The sequence below is a fragment of the Apus apus genome, chromosome 3, assembly GCF_020740795.1.
Source record: "Apus apus isolate bApuApu2 chromosome 3, bApuApu2.pri.cur, whole genome shotgun sequence".
Taxonomy (NCBI): domain Eukaryota; kingdom Metazoa; phylum Chordata; class Aves; order Apodiformes; family Apodidae; genus Apus; species Apus apus.
This window is the reverse complement of record NC_067284.1, coordinates 36,077,818-36,097,276: the sequence shown is the minus strand read 5'-3', so window position 1 is coordinate 36,097,276 and position 19,459 is coordinate 36,077,818. Positions and strand designations below refer to the sequence as shown.

The 19,459-nt window shown below is 38.5% G+C and overlaps 1 protein-coding gene across 6 annotated transcripts in view; it reads left to right on the top strand.

Moving 5' to 3' along the window:
* Positions 1-19,459, top strand: part of L3MBTL3 (L3MBTL histone methyl-lysine binding protein 3) — an 82,115-nt gene that overhangs the window by 58,454 nt on the left and 4,202 nt on the right. For 2 of the 6 annotated variants that reach the window (XM_051615289.1, XM_051615284.1), the window contains exons 17-21: positions 8,321-8,467; positions 9,776-9,940; positions 12,721-12,806; positions 17,726-17,889; positions 18,929-18,991. In XM_051615289.1, the coding sequence (XP_051471249.1) occupies positions 8,321-8,467; positions 9,776-9,940; positions 12,721-12,806; positions 17,726-17,889; positions 18,929-18,991 (625 nt within the window). Of the gene's footprint in view, positions 1-8,320; positions 8,468-9,772; positions 9,941-12,720; positions 12,807-17,725; positions 17,890-18,928; positions 18,992-19,459 lie in introns of all 6 variants that reach the window. The other 4 variants (XM_051615288.1, XM_051615285.1, XM_051615287.1 and 1 more) reach the window with 3 other exon arrangements.

Genomic DNA, 19,459 nt, shown 5'->3' with positions numbered 1-19,459 from the left:
CTCATGGCAGCCTATTGTGTGTTATTGTTGCTGTGCTCTTAGCAATCCTGTTATTTACACGTTACGTGATAGTACTAGGGGATAAAAATATAACCAAAGAGATTTTGTTGATCATAAGGCAGGTATTTGCTGTTTGATAGCAAATAAATTAATACTTTTAAGTGTCCTGTTCACTGGCTATATTGATCTCAGTCCTGTTACTGATTTTTTTTGTTTGTTTCTTGAGCATTTCTGAGGAAAATAATGACACTTGCTATTTATCTGGAGTCTCCAGATTTGAAGATACAGATCACCCCAAAAAGGCCAACATTGTTTCATCACTTTTCTCTTGAATTAACAAAGACATTTTGAAATTGGTATAATTATCCATGCCTGGTAGCAAGTCCCTTGCCTCTTTTGTCTTGCCAACTTTGAAATGTATTTCACTGTGCTTATCTTCTTTTTGAAGAGGTGTAACATCTGTCTACCGCATGAAATGCCTGTGTGCAGGAAAGATGGTAATTTAAAATGCTAAATAGTTCTGCAATAATTTAAAGAGCTTGTTCCTTAAGAACCGGATGAAAGCCTCAGTGATTAATTGTGTATTGGGGTTAAAGCACTTACTTTTTTGGAAAAGTTGATTTTAATAAGGACTTGATATCTATCACCAGATGATGTAGGGTTTTGTGCTGCACAGTTGAAACTGAGACTGACGTGCACAGTGGTAGCATTGTGCAGATCACTTGCATATTTATGATTGTGAATTGTATGCTCTCTGATGTTTAATGCATGCAGCAATTCTCAAGTTCAAGCAGTAATGCAAAGTGGTTAGTTGTAAGCGGGTCGTTAGTGTTTTGGGTCAACACATCATGCATATAGATTTTTTTCCAGAAACTTTACATGTGTTATGTGTAAGTTGAAGTGAACTGCATGTGCTATGGGGGAGACTGTGTTGTAACAGAACCACAGTGCAGAAACGTGGGAAACCTCAGCTCTGCAGGATGTCGCATCTATTCCTACAGTGTCTGCTGAAGTAATTCTCATCTGATTTTTATGCCAGTCTCAAGTTTCTTGTTATCTTTTATGTAAGATCATTGGCCCCAGCCAAATCCGTTATAAGCTGCTCCTGAGTCAGTTTTAGACTGTTAAAGCAGCTTTCTCCTAAAAAAAAAAAAAATGCTTTGATGATAAACATGCATTGTAAATTGTGAAAAAGACATTTGTATCACTTATTTCCAGATGAGCTAAAAATGTTTCCATAAAGTCAACTGAAGAAAAGGCATCACTTAACAAAAATCCAGCAGGATATCTCAGAAATACATCCCCCAGATGTTGCCAGGACCTTCTTGCTGGAGATTTCTTACTAATCACGTATTACTACCAGCAGATGCAGTCATCTGCAGATAGGCTGCTCTGGGTAAAGTCTAATCCATCGGTTAGTCCAATCCATTTCTTTAACCCATCAAGGAAGATAGTTTGAGGAAATTTAAGTGAATTTTCCTGGAGCTGCTGTACAAACTCATCCCTTGACAGTGCTTGACAGTAACTTGCACCTGAAAGGCAGTGAGGAGCTGGGGTTGGTAATATTTCCAACCAGTACAGCTAAACCAGGAGACTTGTGTGTGACTTCACGCGGGCTTGTAGAATATTCCAAAAAGTCATAAAGACTAATATTCTGTATTAAAAAATACTTTAGTAAGAACTTTCTTTTACCAGAGTACCACCTTACTCTTCCTTAGGTTATGAGACAATCTTGGCTTCTGTTCCCTTCTGATGTTAAGTGTAGCTGAGGCTGAGTAATCAGTTGGACTCTGTACTTCAGAAACTTCACATAATGCTTGAAGATAGGAGCATCTACAGATGTCTGAGGAAGGCTAAAGTCCATACCCACCCATCTGTAGCCCAGTTTATTCTACTACCCTTGAACTGTAGAGAAAGTAGTGTAACTGTATAGAAAGTAGTGTAACCCTACCCAGAGATAGATCTTGAGAGTGATAGAAGAGCAGTTGAAAAATAACCACAAATGGGATATGCTGTCTTGATACTTTTGTTCCATCTGACAGTTCTGGAAAGGACTAATTATATGAGATCTTTGTTGACTTGAAAATCCCAGGCCTGTGATCCCAGGAGTTCTTCAGAATGGTATATAAGAAGTAAAAATTGATACATTGTGTTATTCCTTTATTGACTTTCCCAATTTGATGAAAGCAGAAGCTTATTTTAATGCTCAGTTTTTACTGAGTCTATGCAGGACTCTGGAAGCAATGTCTCCCTCTCCTCAGAAAACTGTGTTACAGACCTGTGTATTTCCAGCCATTCTGCTGCCATTTCAGTAGAATGGAATGGAATAGTTTGGGTTGGAAGGGACCTTATTGATCATCTAGTTCCAACCCCCCTGCATGGGCAGGGGCACCTCCCGCTAGACCAACTTGCTCAGAGGCCCATCCAACCTGGACTTGAACAGATCCAGGGAAGGGGCATCTACAGCCTTCCCTGGACTACCTGTTCCAGTCTCTCACCGCTCTTACACTAAAGATGTTCTTCCTGATGTCTAAGCTAAATCTCCCCTCTTTTAGCTTGAAACCATTACCCCTTGTCCTATCACTACAAGCCCTTGTAAAAAGTCCACCCCTCTCACCCCCTCCCCCCCCCAGCTTTCCTGTAGTCCTTTCAGGTACTGGAAGGTGACTATAATGTCTCACTGGAGCCTTCTCTTCTCCAGGCTGAACAGCCCCAACTCTCTCAGCCTGTCTTTGCAAGAGAGGTGCTCCAGCCCTCTAATCATCTTTGTGGCCCTCCTCCTCTGGACTTACTCCAAGAGCTCTGTGTCCTACTATGTTGCAGTAGAATGGAAAATGTACAGCAGGCAACAAATTGCTGTGCTGTGTTGATCCTTCAGCATTAAGAGGTGGCTGATTACCCTTCTGTGCAGGAGGTCAGGCGTTGTTTTTGTGAATATTTGCCAAAGCACAGGTTGAGCCTACTGAATCAGCTCAGATGATAATTGAGTGTCTTTGTGTGGAACTGGTTTCAAAGCTGTTGAAGCAGCACTGCAGGGTGAACAGCCCTGTCAGATGTATAGCAGAGCTTTCAGACTGGATATCTGCTGGTTGTCCCCCCTCTTTCCATAGTCCTTGTGCCTCTGGTGGACCTTGTTAAGCCCCTAGCACCTGATCGTTTTGGAAACTGGCTTCTGAACTGCTGTTTTCAAAATAGTGTGCTAAGAGTTAACTGCAAGCTGGAGCAGAAGTACAGGCTCAGGTTAACAGAAGAGTTAAAAATCCTAATTTAATATTAAATAACTTAAATAGTAAGAGTCTGAGTCCATGAAATGAGTTGTCTGTAAAACTTACAGTCCTGTATAAATTAAATACTTCTCTTATGTAGGAATAACAAGATTAATTTTATATTCTTTGTAGTAGGCAAGTTAAACTGAACTGAAGGCTGGAGGCGTTGAGATGCAGAAGGGTTTACTGATTGATCTGAAGCCATGTAACTCATACACAGGCCCATTCATGCCATGTTTTATTGAAACAAAGCCAACAGTGGAAACCATGGGGGTGCTTTTTTTGTCCCAAGTAATAGTAACATCAAAGGACTGGCAAGGAGTTTTTTAAAAATGACACAGCTAATCAAATTATTTATTATTATTTATATTATTATTTATTCTTTTCCAAAGAAAAACTCATCTAGTGTTCTAAAGCACTGTAAATATTATAAATTCTGTTGACTGAAATCATCATTCAGCTTCTGTTTTTCCAGAAAACACTAAATGAAAAGGCAGTATATAAACAGGCAAGTTCTAAAAAAAGACTGAATTTTGAGGCTTTTTCTTGGGTTTTCTTGTCTGTTGCATTTTTTTTTCAAATTATATTAATAGCATTGGTAATCAGCCTGCTGGAGATGAAATTGTACTTTCAGATTTCATTGTTGTGTTAAGTGTTGTTTAACAATACATCTGAAGTTAAATACCACACTGGTAGTGTTTAGTGTTTCCTTGAGACAGCCCTCTAACTGCTTAAAAACACTTAAGCCTCAAAACACCCCTGTGATCATAGGAAGCCAAAAGAAGATGACATGTTTTGCCTTATAACCAATGGCAGAACTGACATTAGCCAATATATTCCTGAATTTCTGATAACTGTATTTCATCACAGTGGTGTGAGTTTATCACAGGATGAACTTAAATCCTGCTAGCATTGGCTCCTTAAAATATTTTTCTGAGTAGAAGCCCGTATCTTTCATCTTGCAGCAGGGAAAAAAGACATAATTGTGATAGATGCAGCAGTCTAAAGAATTGAGAATATAAAACAATTTGCCCTCTTTACTAATGTTCTATTTTTTGTCCCCATCTTTCAGTTCATGTTTATTTATTCTCTAAATCATCTGGCAGAGGCTAATCCTAAGACAAAACCAGTAGATTAAAAAGTAAATGTAAGTAGAGGTGTATAGTTAAATCTACAATAAAATTCCAAATTCTGATTAACAGAAATAACAAATAAAAGTTAGGTCCTCGAAGGTAATTTTTTGGTTATATATTGAGTTCCATGTCTTTAAAACTTGTTCATTAACACAAAAATACCCTATTTCAAATGTAGTTCTTTGAAGTCCAGCTACCCATTTGGCTATATCTTACTCTGCTATGTAAACACCTGGTGTGAAAGTTTTCATGGTTTGACTCAGGATAGGCAAATAAACAAGTGGCAGCAATGCTCCCCCTCCCACCCAGGTAGGGAAGGAGAGAGAGAATAAGGAGAGGGGCTTCTGCATTGAAAACTAAACTAGGCAGCTTTAATGAAATACTAATGAAAAAAGAAAATATGTACAATTACATACAAGTATATTCAGGAATGTGCAAACCCTCTATCACCTCCCCCCACCCCCAGCAACTCCCAGGGCACTCTCCTTAGTGTGAGCAGTTCTGAAATGTCCCGGAGCTGCCGGAGAGAGCAGCAGAGCAGACAGGAGCTGAGGGGAGAGTTGTGAGGGTCAAGGATGCACGGGCCTGGGGATCAATGGTGATGGATAGACAGAGTCCTTCCTGGACACCAGCCATGGTTAGAAGGGGCTTGACTTCCATGATCCCAAAATTTATACGGAGAGACACGTAAATATATAGATGGAATAATTTGTTTTGCCAATTTTGCCGTCTGTCTAGTCCGCTCCTCCCTACGGGAGGGTTGCAGGTACAACTCTTCTGCTCCTTAAGTGTCCAAAGCAGCAAATTCAACAAGCAGAGCAAAGTGTCTTTGGTCTCCCACCAGTAACTATAAACATTTCAGTGTTAATCAACTCACTGACTGGAAAACTTGCTGTTAGTTTCAGCAAGTGTGCTGCCTAAAAGAGGGTTCACTGAAAAAAAAAAAAAACAGTAAAAGGAAAATTGGCTTCATCCTGGCTCAAACCAGATCAAAGACTCTCATGGCAAAAAAAAACGTCAGTGCTTGTATCTCAGAGGAGGTGTTGGAACTACCACCCGGTTTCTCAGAAGAAGGCAAAGATAACCATCCTGTGTAGAACCTCTAAGGATGGATGGCTGTCTGTCCCTTGAAAATACTGTACAGGCTGTTGTGAACACCATCTGCTTGGAATGTCTGATTGGAATGACCTTAAGCAGGGATTTCATCTTGATTAGAAATGCAGAAAACATAATTGGGTGTTATTTTTTCCTTCATAATTTAAGTTCAGCACAGCTATACAAGGACTTAAAAAAAAAAAAAAAAAGGTTGATATTGTCTTGTTTTCAAATGAACCAACTGACAATATCAGATGTGCTGTTGGGACTCCTGTGTTGCTAACGCCTCAAGGACTGAGTGACTTGGCCTGGGTAGCCATAAGGAATTTCCTACTTTACACTAGTGTTGAGAGAAATGTTAAATTTCCACCAACCTTTTTTATGTTGGTAAGACCAAAATCAGATTACTAATAGTAGTTCAGTCTCAGGATAAGAAGGCCAATGGCATCCTGGGGTGTATTAGAAAGGATGTGGTTAGTAGGTCAAGAGAGGTTCTCCTCCCCCTCTATTCTGCATTGGTGAGGCCGCATCTGGAGTATTGTGTCCAGTTCTGGGCCCCTCAGTTCAAGAAGGACAGGGAAGTGCTTGAAAGAGTCCAGTGCAGAGCCACAAAGATGATGAAGGGAGTGGAACATCTCCCTTATGAGGAAAGGCTGAGGGAGCTGGGCCTCTTTAGCTTGGAGAAAAGGAGACTGAGGGGTGACCTCATCGATGTTTACAAATACGTAAAGGGTGAGTGTCAAGAAGATGGGAGTTAAGCTTTTTTCAGTGATGACCAGTGATAGGACAAGGAGTAATGGATACAAATTGGAGCATAGGAGGTTTAAGGTGAATATCAGAAAAATTTTTTTTACTGTGAGAGTGACAGAGCACTGGAACAGGCTGCCCAGAGAGCTTGTGGAGTCTCCTTCTCTGGAGACATTCAAAACCCGCCTGGACGCCTTCCTGTGTGATGTACTCTAGGTGACCCTGCTCTGGCGGGGGGGTTGGACTAGATGATCTTTCGAGGTCCCTTCCAACCCCTATGATTCTGTGATTCTATGATTCTATGATTCATATACAGTCGGAATCCAAAGCTTTATTGGTAAAGGAAAAGGAGAATGTATGGCGTATTTTGAACAAAAGGCCTTTTTTTCATTCTGTGCTTTGTAAAAAAAACATGATAATGAAATCTGTTGGTTTTCTCTTTCGTTCTCATAATTTGGAGGTGGCAGGACATGTGACTGGCAAGGTAGACTTGTTTATATTAGACACTTCTGTTTGGGATTCATGCATGTAACAATCAGTGGAACAAATACAACATTGCAGTAGTTTATGGAAGGGCAGGTAGTTATATAAATAAAGAAAATGGATATGGGTGTTTTACATCTTACCATTGTAGAGGTTCTTGTAATTATACTGGTGAGTACAGAAGCATAGTTTTAGATTATAGTTAGTGTCATGGCTCATAAACCACAAATAGAGCATTATGTGCAGTACAGCCTCTCCTCTATCTTTAATGGAGATATAAAAACTGAACATGTTATTCACTGTCATGGCATATTTATACCTTTCAGAATTTGGGATATTGCCTTAGAAATGTGAGTATGTAGCCTGACTAATCAGTTGAACATTGCATTGTATTCTTCTGAGAGCAAAATCCTAGTTCAGCCCATTGTGATTTGTGTTGCTGTTTTTCCCTTTCCTACCTCTTGTGGGAGGTATGACATTTACGTTTGCTAGAGTAATATTTACAAGTTATTTTGAAACCATAGTGTCAGATTCTCTCTTTGTCTACTTAGAGTGTAGTGAAATAGGGAGTGTTGCATTATAGGAAAGACTGTTAAAATCTCACAGTCTTTTAATGGAATATCATAAAAAAGCATCTGCAATGATGGGGCTTTTGCTGCAGGAAGAGGTTGTGCACCATGTCTTATACTGTGCTCTTGCAACGCAGCTTCTGTGTCAACATGGAAAAATAGAAATATCTTCCTTTGCAGGAAAAATAACAATTTTTTGTTTGGAGAGAGGTGGTTATAGGCAAAGGCACCCTGTATATTAGGTATAAAATACCATTAAAGGTATGAGAAGGCAGGCTCACCATTAATCAAGCAATTTTCCAGAATGTCTGCTGTAATACAAATTAGTACCATCTGTGTTACATGAGTTGCTGTCAAAAATTAACATTAAAAACAATCAGGTTGAAGTTTTTAATCAGTGGATTAATTAACATCTTAAAGTATGAGTACTTACTGCATTTTTTTTTCTAATCTTCTTTATAGTAATTGATTGCGTCTGCTTCTAGAAAACTGGTCTCTGATGTAGTTTCATTTGAGTTGCTTGAGAGCATTCAAGCTAGTGAAGGGTCTGGAGAACAAGTCCTGTGAGGAGAGACTGAGGGAATTGGGATTGTTTAGTTTGGAGAAGAGGAGGCTGAGAGGAGGCCTCATAGTTCTCCACAGCTACTTGAAAGGAAGTTGTCAGGAGGTGCATGTTGGCCTCTTCTCCCAAGTAAATAATGACAGGGCAAGAGGAAATGGCCTGAAGTTTTACCAGGGGAGGTTTAGCCTAGATATTAAAAAGAATTTATTTACTGAAAAAGTAGTCAGGCACTGGAACAGACTGCCCAGGGGGGTGGTTGACCTCCCTAGAGATATTTGAAAACCATGTAGGTAAGGCACTTCAGGACATGCTCTAGTGGGCTTTTTTTGGGGAGTGGGGGGGGCTAACAGTTGAACACAGTGATCTTAGAGATCTTTTTCAACCATGACAATTCTGTGAGTCTGTGATCCTGTAAACTGAGCAGTGTCTGAGAATAAGGAGGCATTTATCTTCTTCAACTTCTAGTGCAGTCAGCTGCCCATACTCAGAGATGAACTTGAACAAAGAAAGCCTCTTACCTGACCGGTTGAGTGGGGAGATGCCTGCAGCCAGTCCTGTCCCCAGAAACAGAAAAGTGGAAGCAAGTGAAAGATCCACCTCTCCAGTAATCAAGTAATTATGCTCACATTGATACCTGTGACTAACATCAGTACTTTTATTTCAGTGTTCTGCAGTGTAATTTGTAGTTGTGTAATGGCTAAATGGTTTCAGAAGGCCTGCCTATTTATCTGCAATTTCATTAACAGGGAAGAATATGTTTCATCGGTGCTTATCAAAAGAGTCACCAAGCTGCCAAAGACAGATGCTGATTTTACTGTGTATGATTTAACAATAGTTATGTTTTATTTTCAGTGTAACTATCTAGACTACTGTGTGGTTAATTGGAATTTAAAATTGATTGTTTGCCAGTTGGTTTCACTTAAGAAAATTATTTATTTGTGTTTCTTCTGTTTGCCCGGGTGGCCTTACTGACCTGACTGTAAATTAATGTTGCTTTGTGAAGAATAGCCGCAATGAATTCTGTCATTATTGTGGGGATGGGGAATCAAACTACTGGGAGTTAGTTTTGCAAGAACGATGTTGAAGTCTGTAGCTGAAGCTTCAAGGAGAAGCACTGGGAAAAAGCAAAGGGTTGTGATACCAAGATGATGGATTTTCAGATGATGACTTTCTATCAGAAATTGTGGACACTGACTCTTGCACTTTTTTTGGGCTGTGGGGATACAGAGAGAATTTAAGAAGGAAAGGAAAAGAAGAGAGGCTTTCCAATGTTTTCAAGGGCTACGTTAATGTAAATGTGAAAATGTGAATGTTTGCAGTTAAGTTTTCCAGTTCCCACTGTAATGACCATGTATTTTCAATAGATGGTATTTTAAATTACGTTCTCACAGACTGTTTCAGTTTCATGCTGCAAAAATCAAATTATTCAGCTTTCAAAGTGTTCTCTGGTTCAATTGTTTTTTATAAGTGCAGAGTTATAGAAATCTGAATACCCTCTGACAGGTAGCCCAGGTACCATCCCAGTGAAGCCAGTAATAGGTTGAGCAGTGTTCTCTGTGACAGGGACTGTGCCAAGTGCTATTTTTTTTTCACTGTCCCAATTGAGAGACTGCAATTGAGAGATTTGAAGTGGATAGCTTATTATCAACAATAAAATCAGCAAATTCTGTTCCTGTTGAATTGGCCAAACATTATACCTTTTATTTCATAGGGCAGAGAATTCTGTATTATGATTTCTGGATTTCCTGGGTATACAATTTTGTTGGTGACAAGTAAGAAATTTCTGTGTATTTCTTAAAAGAAACAAAAACCTTGTATTTCTTTAGTTACACTAATGACGCTTTACCCATAGAGAAAGTAAGTTGAACAACAACTCCTCTGCTTTCAGCTTTAAACATTTTGTTAATTTGTTTTAAGCAGTGAAAGAAAATGCCCCAGCCCTGGTCACATAGGTATGAAGTCTTCAGCTCACAATCGATCATCTGTGAAAACTGTACCAGAAACAGCTAAGCAGGAAGATGCAGAAAGTAAATCTCCTTGCAAAAAGCCCCTGTTATGTGATGTGAAAGAAAAGAAGACACCTGGGTAACTATCAGTTCCTTTTAAAGTATGAGTTGTTTGGAGAGGGTCAGTTTAAAATGCAGTTTACTAGGGCATGCAGTAGAGTGTTTTGTCCGTGGAACTGTAGGAAGCAACGGGAAAGGAGATGGAAGTTCTTCAGCTGTCTTCAGGAAACAGGAAATAGGGGGTAATGGAATGTCACAATATATGTGAGAAATGCATATCAGAGAGTAGAGGGGAAAAAACGAAATACAGAGAAATTACTGGAAGTGCCAACTTTGAACTACCCAGAGGCTTTGTATGTTGTGTAACTCTTTGAGTTTGCTGATGACTATCTGCATTTTATCATCTAGCTTTCCACATTCTTTGTTCAGAGTCAGAGAGGACTTTTAGTTGAATAAACTTCCTTTGAAAAAAGGTGTAAAATATACCGTTCACAACATTAGGTATATATGAACTGCTAGAGTTATAAAATATTGAGCATCTGGTTATTGCAATACCCAGTGGATCTTCTTTAGTTGTGTATTCAAAGTATATATGCATAATTGAAGACATAGATATGTATACTTGTGTGCTCTTTAGCTGCTGAGCTTGTAGCATGGATTTAATTATGTTTGACTTCAGCACAGTTGTGTATATCTTCCTATACCAGGTAATCTTCTGTTTTGTAGAAGTCCTTGATTGAGGGACCAACCACATATGAGGCAACCATGAGATCTGTTTTCTTGTGTTAAATCTTAATTTTACCCAGCTAATTTCCAGTTCCACTTACTCCTTTCCTTTTTTTTTTTTTTTTTTTAAACTAGAGAGAGGTATCTGCATACAATTATACTAGAACATTTTGGTTAGTAAAAATATATGTGTAAAAACTGTGTCCCTCTGGAATGTTCCTGAGATTAAAATTCAAAACAAAAAAATACATGCCTACAGTACATTCAGTTTTAATTTGAAAGTACCTTTATACTATCTTCAGGGTAGCAAAAGACTTTCACTGTAATAGGAATTCCACTCTGGAAATATTTATGGTTAAGAAATGTGAATACTCAGGCTTGGTAATCAAATGGTACTGCTTCTTAAAAGAAAATGCAGTTTATCTTCCAACTCCTTTCCCAAAAGCTTCAATTTATGATACCATCTTGTATTTAACTAGTGAGATAAAATTTCTGGGTGTATGTCACTATGTAAATTGGCCTCAAGAAAAGAGGAAGGTACTTGTTACAGGTTTTGGAGATCTGTCTTCCTTATTTTGAATTACAGCAACCATTTACTGTGGCTTTGGTATTAATGACACTACTTTGTAGCACATTAATTCCCAACTTTTCTGTGTTTGTGGAGGTCAGGAGAATAATTTTTAAGCAAATAAATGCATGTGATATTTCTGAGGAAGGTGCAGTGGGTAAGTCCTTTGTGGCACAAGAAGGCATGCCTGCTGAATGCATTTCACTGGCATTGCTTGTCATAACATTATTTTTTTTTGCCCATCATACTACAAAGGCTGGATTTTCCTATTTGTTATGTTCATTTTGCACCATTAGTAGTGAGTTAAATATATTTGTTGATGTCAGTGAACTTGCAGCTCTTAGCTGATTTATTCCCACATGCTTACTCGTATTTAATAGTATAAATAGTACTTAATATCTAAATAGTGTTTAATATCTAAATTGTATTTAGTAGTATAAATGTAAACAATTGAATTAAACAAGACTGCTTCTTCTGTGGATTTGTGTTTTGAGGTTAGCTAGTCTTGATGTCTAACAAGGTATTAACTCTGGTTTGGCTTTTTATCTGTGTTTGGGACATTTTTAAAGGGGCCCTTGTTGACTAATTCTCTGGTAGTGAGTAAAGCATGAATTCACATAGTGGGCTTTCTTGCAGTCTTGGCTTTAAGATTGTTCCGTCTGGTGCTGGTTTTTATAAAATGTTATTTATGTACTTAGTATCTCTGGTTTAGTGAGATATGGCCAAATGTTCTAAGTTCTTAAAAGCAGGGGGAAATAAATATACGGGTAGTGTCAGCAAGTTCATCTAAGCTGTATTTCTGTAAGAAAGCAGGGTGGAAATACCTTCTGAAGGCAGAGATTGGAAAGGAACTTTCCAGGGATTGACTTTAAGATGCAAATAAACCTACCCCCGCTTTTAAGACATTGTCTTATTTACACCTTTCTTGTTCCATTTTTCTCAATAGAAGGCATTCCACATTTTCAGATGTTTGTGCAAAGCTGAGGGAGCAGCCACAGGCAGCAGGCAAAGAGCAGCTCTTTTAGCTGGATAAGAAGTAATGCAAAATCACCAGCAAAAGAATACAGATATTTTCAGTGGGATCCATGAAAGCTGCACAAAAGAGCGTCAGTTTAGTACTGGAGGTGGGGTGGGGTGGAGTTGAAGATTGAGGGGAGAAAAAGGAATGTGTTGTTTCAGACAGCTCCTGAAAAGGGCCTGGATAACCAATAAGGCTTTGTAGGAGGTGCAGCTATATGTGTGTTCTTTACTCTTCCCATCTTCTGCCATGGACACATCCACTGCTTTCCTTTGTGTATTTTCCAGTTGCAGTTATGAAGTCAAGTGTGTTGATACAATTTGTGTAATCGTAGTTTACACTACACTGAGCCTTCATTGCAAAATTCATGTGAGTAGTCATGCCATCTGTGTAAGTCAGTAATTAGATCCTCTCATTTTTTTATTTTATGACAACATCCTTTGTATGGGAATCCTCATGTGTTAATAGCATTGTTAGCAAGAGATGTCATCATACTTAGTGATTTTTATGATGTATTAATAAAAAATTAACATCTTATTTCCCCCAGTGGAGTACTACAAACAAAGGACTCCATCAAGAGCAAAGAATGTGAAGAGACAGAAAATAAGCTGCTCATTTCAAACGAAATTAAAGGTAAATTGGCAGTACTTCATTTGTTTCATATTAAAAGCTGCAGAGCTAAAGGAGTGTGATATTTCTCAAAATTCTTCATGAAACTGCATTGTAACTTATTTTCCCCATTCACTATTTGTGTCCAAAAATTCTGTTACAGTTGAACACTGTGTTTCTTTATCTTGTAATCATCAAAGGCTTTGCCAGGAAAGTTATTACAGTTGTAAAGATGAGTGCAAAATTAATAGTGGTAAAAAAGTTTCATTTAATGAAGAAAGACGAGGAGTTTGGGAAGGGAAGGCTTGGAGGAATCTAATCACAGTCCTCCAGTAACTGAAGGGTAGTTACAGAGAAGATGAAAGCACCTCTCATTCAGGATGATCACTGATGTGAAAAAAGGGAATGTACAGAAGTTGCTTCAGGGGAAATTCTGTCCGAATATAAGGCAGAAATTTCTCACAATGAAAAAAATTGGAATAGGCTGACCAGAAAAGAGGTGGTATCTCTCTTACTGGAAATATTTAGGACTTGGCTTAAGAGGGTCCTGAGCAACTTAGTCTAATATCCTGCTCTTAATGGAAGATTGCATCATGTTCCCCAGAAGTCCCTTCCAGCATTGATTCAGTGATTCTGAGAGGTTATGTGTACTGCTGTGTCAAAAGTCTAGCCTGTTCACTAATACAGTTGGACAGATTGAGGTAGCTGTTCAGTATTCGTTTTTCTCCTCATTGTTTAGAAAGAATACAGCGCAAATCTAGAACATCACAATCGTACACTAGATAGTTATTTTTCATGTGTGAAAATTTGTATTTCAGGCTATTTAGTTATTGGACTGAGTCAGTGCATTGTTTCAGTGCAGCTTTTGCTTCAATAGTTTCATTAACTCATGCAAGTTCAATGAGAAGTTAAATGTCTTAATCTCATAATTAATTTTTGTAAATTTTTAGGTTTTTTTTCTTCAGCAATTTGTTGTTTAGCAAAAAATTTGTAAAGCTTTTATCAGAAATCTTGAGACTTGAATGACTGGTTTTCTTTAAGGGCTACATTTCATGCCTTTCAAGTGAGCTCATAATCCCCAAAGCCTGGAAATTCTTCTAAACTAGTAGAGCATTGCATAAAGATACAATTAAGCTGATGATTTATTTTGAATTATTAACCTCGGATACATTTTTTTTTATCTTAAAACATCATTTGCCAGCACTTTTCAGATAGATCTAAAGGCACACTGAAGAGTGTGTGAAGTATGAAAGATTCCATGTATTACAAGAGCTGTGCAAAAGATGTAAAAAAAAATCCAGGTTGTTACAGTGTTTTGAAACATTATGTAGTTCAGAATTCTGGAGAAAATGAAGCATTAAAAAAATAACTTTCTAAAGTAGATGAAAGAGTTTTTGGTCATTTGAAGTATTTTGTTTAAGTAGGATGGAAACAGGGTTTTCATGTTGAGTATGCATTATGTAGCACAGTGCAAAAAATTTCAAATCAAATAGTTAGAACATTTTAAATTGTCTGTTATTCTAAGAAAACTAGTCTGATTTTGTGTAGATTCACCAACAAGCTCTGCTTACCTACTTAGGATGCATTTCTCTGTAGGGTCTTGCATAATTAAATTTATAAAACTAGAACACTTAATTATCTTACTGTTTAACAAAGATATCCTTTCTACCTCCTTTTTATGCTCATAATTTTGTGCCATAATTTGTTTAAATGTGCCACAATACTTAATTTTCAGGATGGAAATGGATCATTGAGTTCTTGCTGTCATAGTCATGGAAAGCTCAAGCTAAAATAATTGCAGTTGTGCAGACTTTTGTGAGCTGTGACTACTTGTACCTGTGCTGCTTGTCCTGTTTTTTTCTGCATGTCACTTACATTGTTTTTCCTTCAGCCTCTTTTTGCCATCATACTCACTTGATCAGTTTTCTACTGATACTTCATAAAACCTCTACTGCTGTCTTCCCTTTTTTGGAGAAGGATTATTTTGGAGCTAAAGAACTCCACTGAAATCACAGCCCCTTCATACCAGCTTTTTTTACAGACACAAATCCTTTGCTTAAAAACCTTAAAATCCTTAAAAAGGGCATGTGCTAGGAGCTAGAATGTGCAGGAGGGAATGAACGGTGTTAATGGTCTCTCGTTATAAGCCAGAAAGTTTGCCATTTAGCTTCTTGGAAACATTAGGCTATATGTTGTTGGAAAGTAACTCACAAAGAAGATAAAGATGAATTAAGGAAGTTACAGAGAAAGGACAAGGATAGCAAGGCAGCATTAAGTGTGAAGAATAATGTAGAGGCAGGTGGGCTGATGCTGAAGCAAGCTGTCAGCAGAGAAGGACTGTCAGGGGTAAAAGCTTGAACTTTCTGCATCTGGCTCTGCTGTCTCACTTGGCATTGGCAAGCAGATTATTTTCTTCACTTACATGGTTCAAGGAGCTCTTTGTGGCTCTGTGATGAAACTGGCTAACCTCAAGTTACTGTTCTCTTAAATGTCAAAATTGAGACATAAATTGGAGTACATCACGTATTTTTTCTGGCCCACGTGCACAGATTGCCTCTCTGTGGGAAGCAAGGCTTACAGAGCAAGGAACACCAGAACTTGAGGGTAGGGAGAACTTTTAGATGTCTACTATTACAGACATAGATGATAGTGAAAACACAGTCTTCTGCAAGAAGTTGCCCACACTAAACCTAAACAACTTTTTGTCAGGGGTGTGGTTATACCTGCTGCAGGGTTGGGAACTGTTCTGTTTTTTGGGTTTCTTCCTCCATCTAGTTGGGTAAATTGGCACTTCAGATGCTTCTTTTGTGCTGTTCATCTTACCTGTGAGGCAGATACAACACAGTGTGAGAAGCAGAAGCATTTTGCACACATGCTCAAAGGCATTAGGTGCTGAGTTCCTTTCCATGTCAGTAAATAGAGCTCTTGAACGTGAACAGATGGAGTACAAGGTTTAGCACTGTGCAGTGTCACGTTAGTGAACTTATTTTCTGCTAATCTCGTGCATAACCAGTTGACCTATATTGCTTGAAATTTTCCAAAGACCACAGCATGGACAGATGCCCAGCTTTAAGTTTTCATCTGGAACTGTTAGGATTTGACATAGCTGTAAACTACAGAAAATAAAGATGTACGGGATAGATAGGTAACCATAGCTGTCATTGCTGCTGCTCTGTATGTGTACCTATATGGCTTTACATATATATTTGTTTAAACACGTGAAAATGGAGGACAGTTTGCTTGGAATTTCTTCATACAGTATTACTGTCTGCTATTTATGTTACAGTATGTTTTGCAAATGGAAAACAAACAAACAAAAAAAGCTAAATACTTAGATTGTCAACTCTTAAGAGACCTTTTTAGAAAAAAAATACCAGGGGTATGGATGAGAAGAACAATGAGAAAGGTGCTGTTTGGTAAAACAGGCTTATATTCAGCATGCTTACTGCCTTACAACACACTTTCCTTTCTCACTGAGGTTTTAGTAGTAGTAGAAGCTATAAGGAACATTTGAAGAACAAGAGTGAAGTGTCAATGGACATTTAGAGAACTCACTTCAAAGAGTAAGACTATAACGTTAGGAAAAAATTAAGAGTCTATTTAAAAACTTAATCAGGGGGCTGACAATACTGACTAAATGGCTTAAGAGTCAACTTTTAAATAATGGACATTGATATAAAATGAAGGTAAGTCTTGAAAGCAACAAGAATTTAAGCTGAAGGAGCAGAACACAAGCAAATGTAATCCCATCCTATACTGGCCACATTATATATTCTAGACCAGTCCCACTGTGCTGGCAAAAACCTATAATAGGAATTTGTGCCCTAGTTGTTGGGCACAAATGTATGAAAACTACAACAGTAAGGACAGGAAGAACTGTGAATAATAGCAACTTCCCACAAATGGAAATAGAATGGAGCTGCAATCGAAGGGAGAGATCCAAACAGGAATTTGTGAGTGATTAGATGAAGCCATGTTAGTAAGCAACATTAGCCATTGGTTCTTGGTTGGCTCTTTCATTCAGAAATGAATTCCAGAGGTCTTCCACAGTTTTACTTGGCAGTTGGGAAGCATTTAGACCTGAGTTCATGGCAGGCATGTTGCTTTTGCATTTGCAGAGTATCTAAATGAACGTGTATTTCTTACGCAGTTTGACATCATTTGAGGCATGCCTCTGCACTCTGTCCTCCTACACACATCTGCAACTGCTGCTGTCCTCCAGACAGCAACAGCAACAGCAGCATGTGGCTAAAACCATCCTCCCACCCATACATTACCTTAGAAGCTGGTGGCATGGGAACTGATTGCTTCCATTATGGATAAGGGAGATAAAAAGGGAAGTGACCTTGCAAAAAACCCCCATAGCAGCACAGAGGAGTTAAATGTTATTTTTCCAAATAAAAAATTCATTTACAGTGGGAGCAGGGAATTTGCAGACATTTGTGTTTTTTCCTCAGAAGAACTGAAAAACAGTTTGTTGTGGATGAGGCATAAATGTTGTGTGGGCTGGAACTGAATCACTAGGAATTCTGTAGCAGAGCAGTGCTGCTTTTGATGAAGTTATAGCAGCTCAACCCTGGAATTAAGTTTGTTCTTATAGTATTGTGCAACTATTAAATGTGGGTGTGATTTATTGTATCAAAATATTTAAAATTATTTGACCTGTGGTGTGGTGTGCCAGCAGCTGTGTTGACATAGAATTGTGTTGTGTTGGAAAAGACTTTTTCAATGTAGGAGTCGTTAACATTTATATAGAGCCAGTATAATCACAGTCATACTCATGGAAGAACAGTCATGGTACTCCTCTAATTCTGGTGTAAGCAAAATTACAGCTTGTGTAGGGAGGCCCACATCAATGAATAGAAATAAATGTGCTTTACTGTGACTGATCTAACAACTGACTGAGGGATTTAATGCTTGTTTGTTGTTTCCTGTTGTTAAAGATGGTGAAGAACCCAACACACCGAGGCTTCTTTCTCAGCCACTTATTGTGTCTTCCAAGTTGCAAATCCCTGGCCTACCCTTGCGCTGGGAACAGCAGAGCAAGCTCCTTCCAAATGTAGCTGGGATCCCAGCCAGTAAAGTTTCTAAGTGGAGTACAGACGAGGTAAGTTTCCCCTGTATCTTCTGTCTCACTGCCACTGCCCTTGAAGTCTTGGTTGATTCAGAGCTTTAAATTAACCCCATAAATTAACAGTAATGCATTAGTACTGAGAGGATTAGAGTCAGCCAGACCAAATGTTACAAATCCCCAGAATGCCCATTCAGCTGCCATCCAGCCCTTGATGCAGAAAGTATTAACTCATATTTGTATATATAGAGAGATAGATAAATGTATATGTGTACGTACATATTTACTGGGGTTTAAAAGGGAAAGAAAAGTGTTAAATGTGTAGCCCAGCAGATCAGGTGCTCAAGGTCTACATAAGCAACATCTAGCACCCACACAAACATCTTGGAGGAAGGATTTAGGGGTCAGCATAGACAAAGAACTGCAAATGCTGGTGAATAGTTTGGATGTGGCACACAGGTTTGGAGGATAGGAATATAGTGCAGAGGGGCACAGTATGCACATGGCCGGGCCGTGACATCGCATTTCAAGATTAGAGCCCTGTCACTGTCCAAGTATGTAGTAATGCTTGGATAAACAGGGTCTAGTCCCTGCTTTACTTTGAGAAATACCTATGACTAAGGCAGCTTTCTGCAGCTGGGACAGTCAGATCTCTAATCAGAGAAGAAATAAGCATGAGCTTTAAAAAAGGATTTGCTAATCGCTGTGCTGTAAACAATAAAAAGGAAGGCAGCAACCATTTTGGTTTGTGAGGAATGGTTCACTGGGAGAAGATTCATGGTTCTGGATCTGCATGGATAGAATAACCTGAGCAATTTTGAGGGAGTTACCCATATTACACTCTTTGATGTCCTGTGAACAAGAGCAGCACATGCTCCTATAGTTTGCAAATTTTGTGAATCCTGTCCTTAAATACCCAGCTGCATGACTCCACAAACTTCGAGAAGATGGAGCACCTGATATGAGGATGTAAAAACAATAGCTAAAAAACTTTGTTTTGGTGATCATCAACCTTTAAGAGTATTTTGAGAAACACTGGTCTTACTAAGTCTTTTGTTGTTTGCTTTGGTGGCAGGTTTCTGAATTTATACGGAGTTTACCAGGATGTGAAGAACATGGCAAGGTGTTTAAAGATGAGGTGGGTGAATTTTATTTCAAAAAGACAGAGAGTACAAAGCTTGGTGGAAAGATTAATTTTATGTCATAATTAAAAAATGCATATAACGTAGTAGGGTGAATTGCATTATTAAAGTCAGCGGCAGATGTGTGGAAGATGAGGTTGGTTTGCAGGTCACAAAGTGGGAATAAAGTAAAGATAAAACAAGATAAGTGTCAGCCAGGTCTCTAGTGCTTCTCTAGCTTTGTTACTACAACTGAAATGACTTAGAAGAGGAGGAACTTTGTGGTTTGGTGCTATTCTCTCTTAATCTGATTTGAGGAAAATTATAAGTATATATGTTATTTTAATTATGCAGGATGTTAATAAATAGAATAAAGCAGAGCAATGATTCAAGATAACAACCTCTTAAACTCTTTGCATCCTGACTGATCAAACTTAGCTTTTGGTGCTCTTTCTCCTGGCTTCTGACCAGGTTCAAAGGAGTAT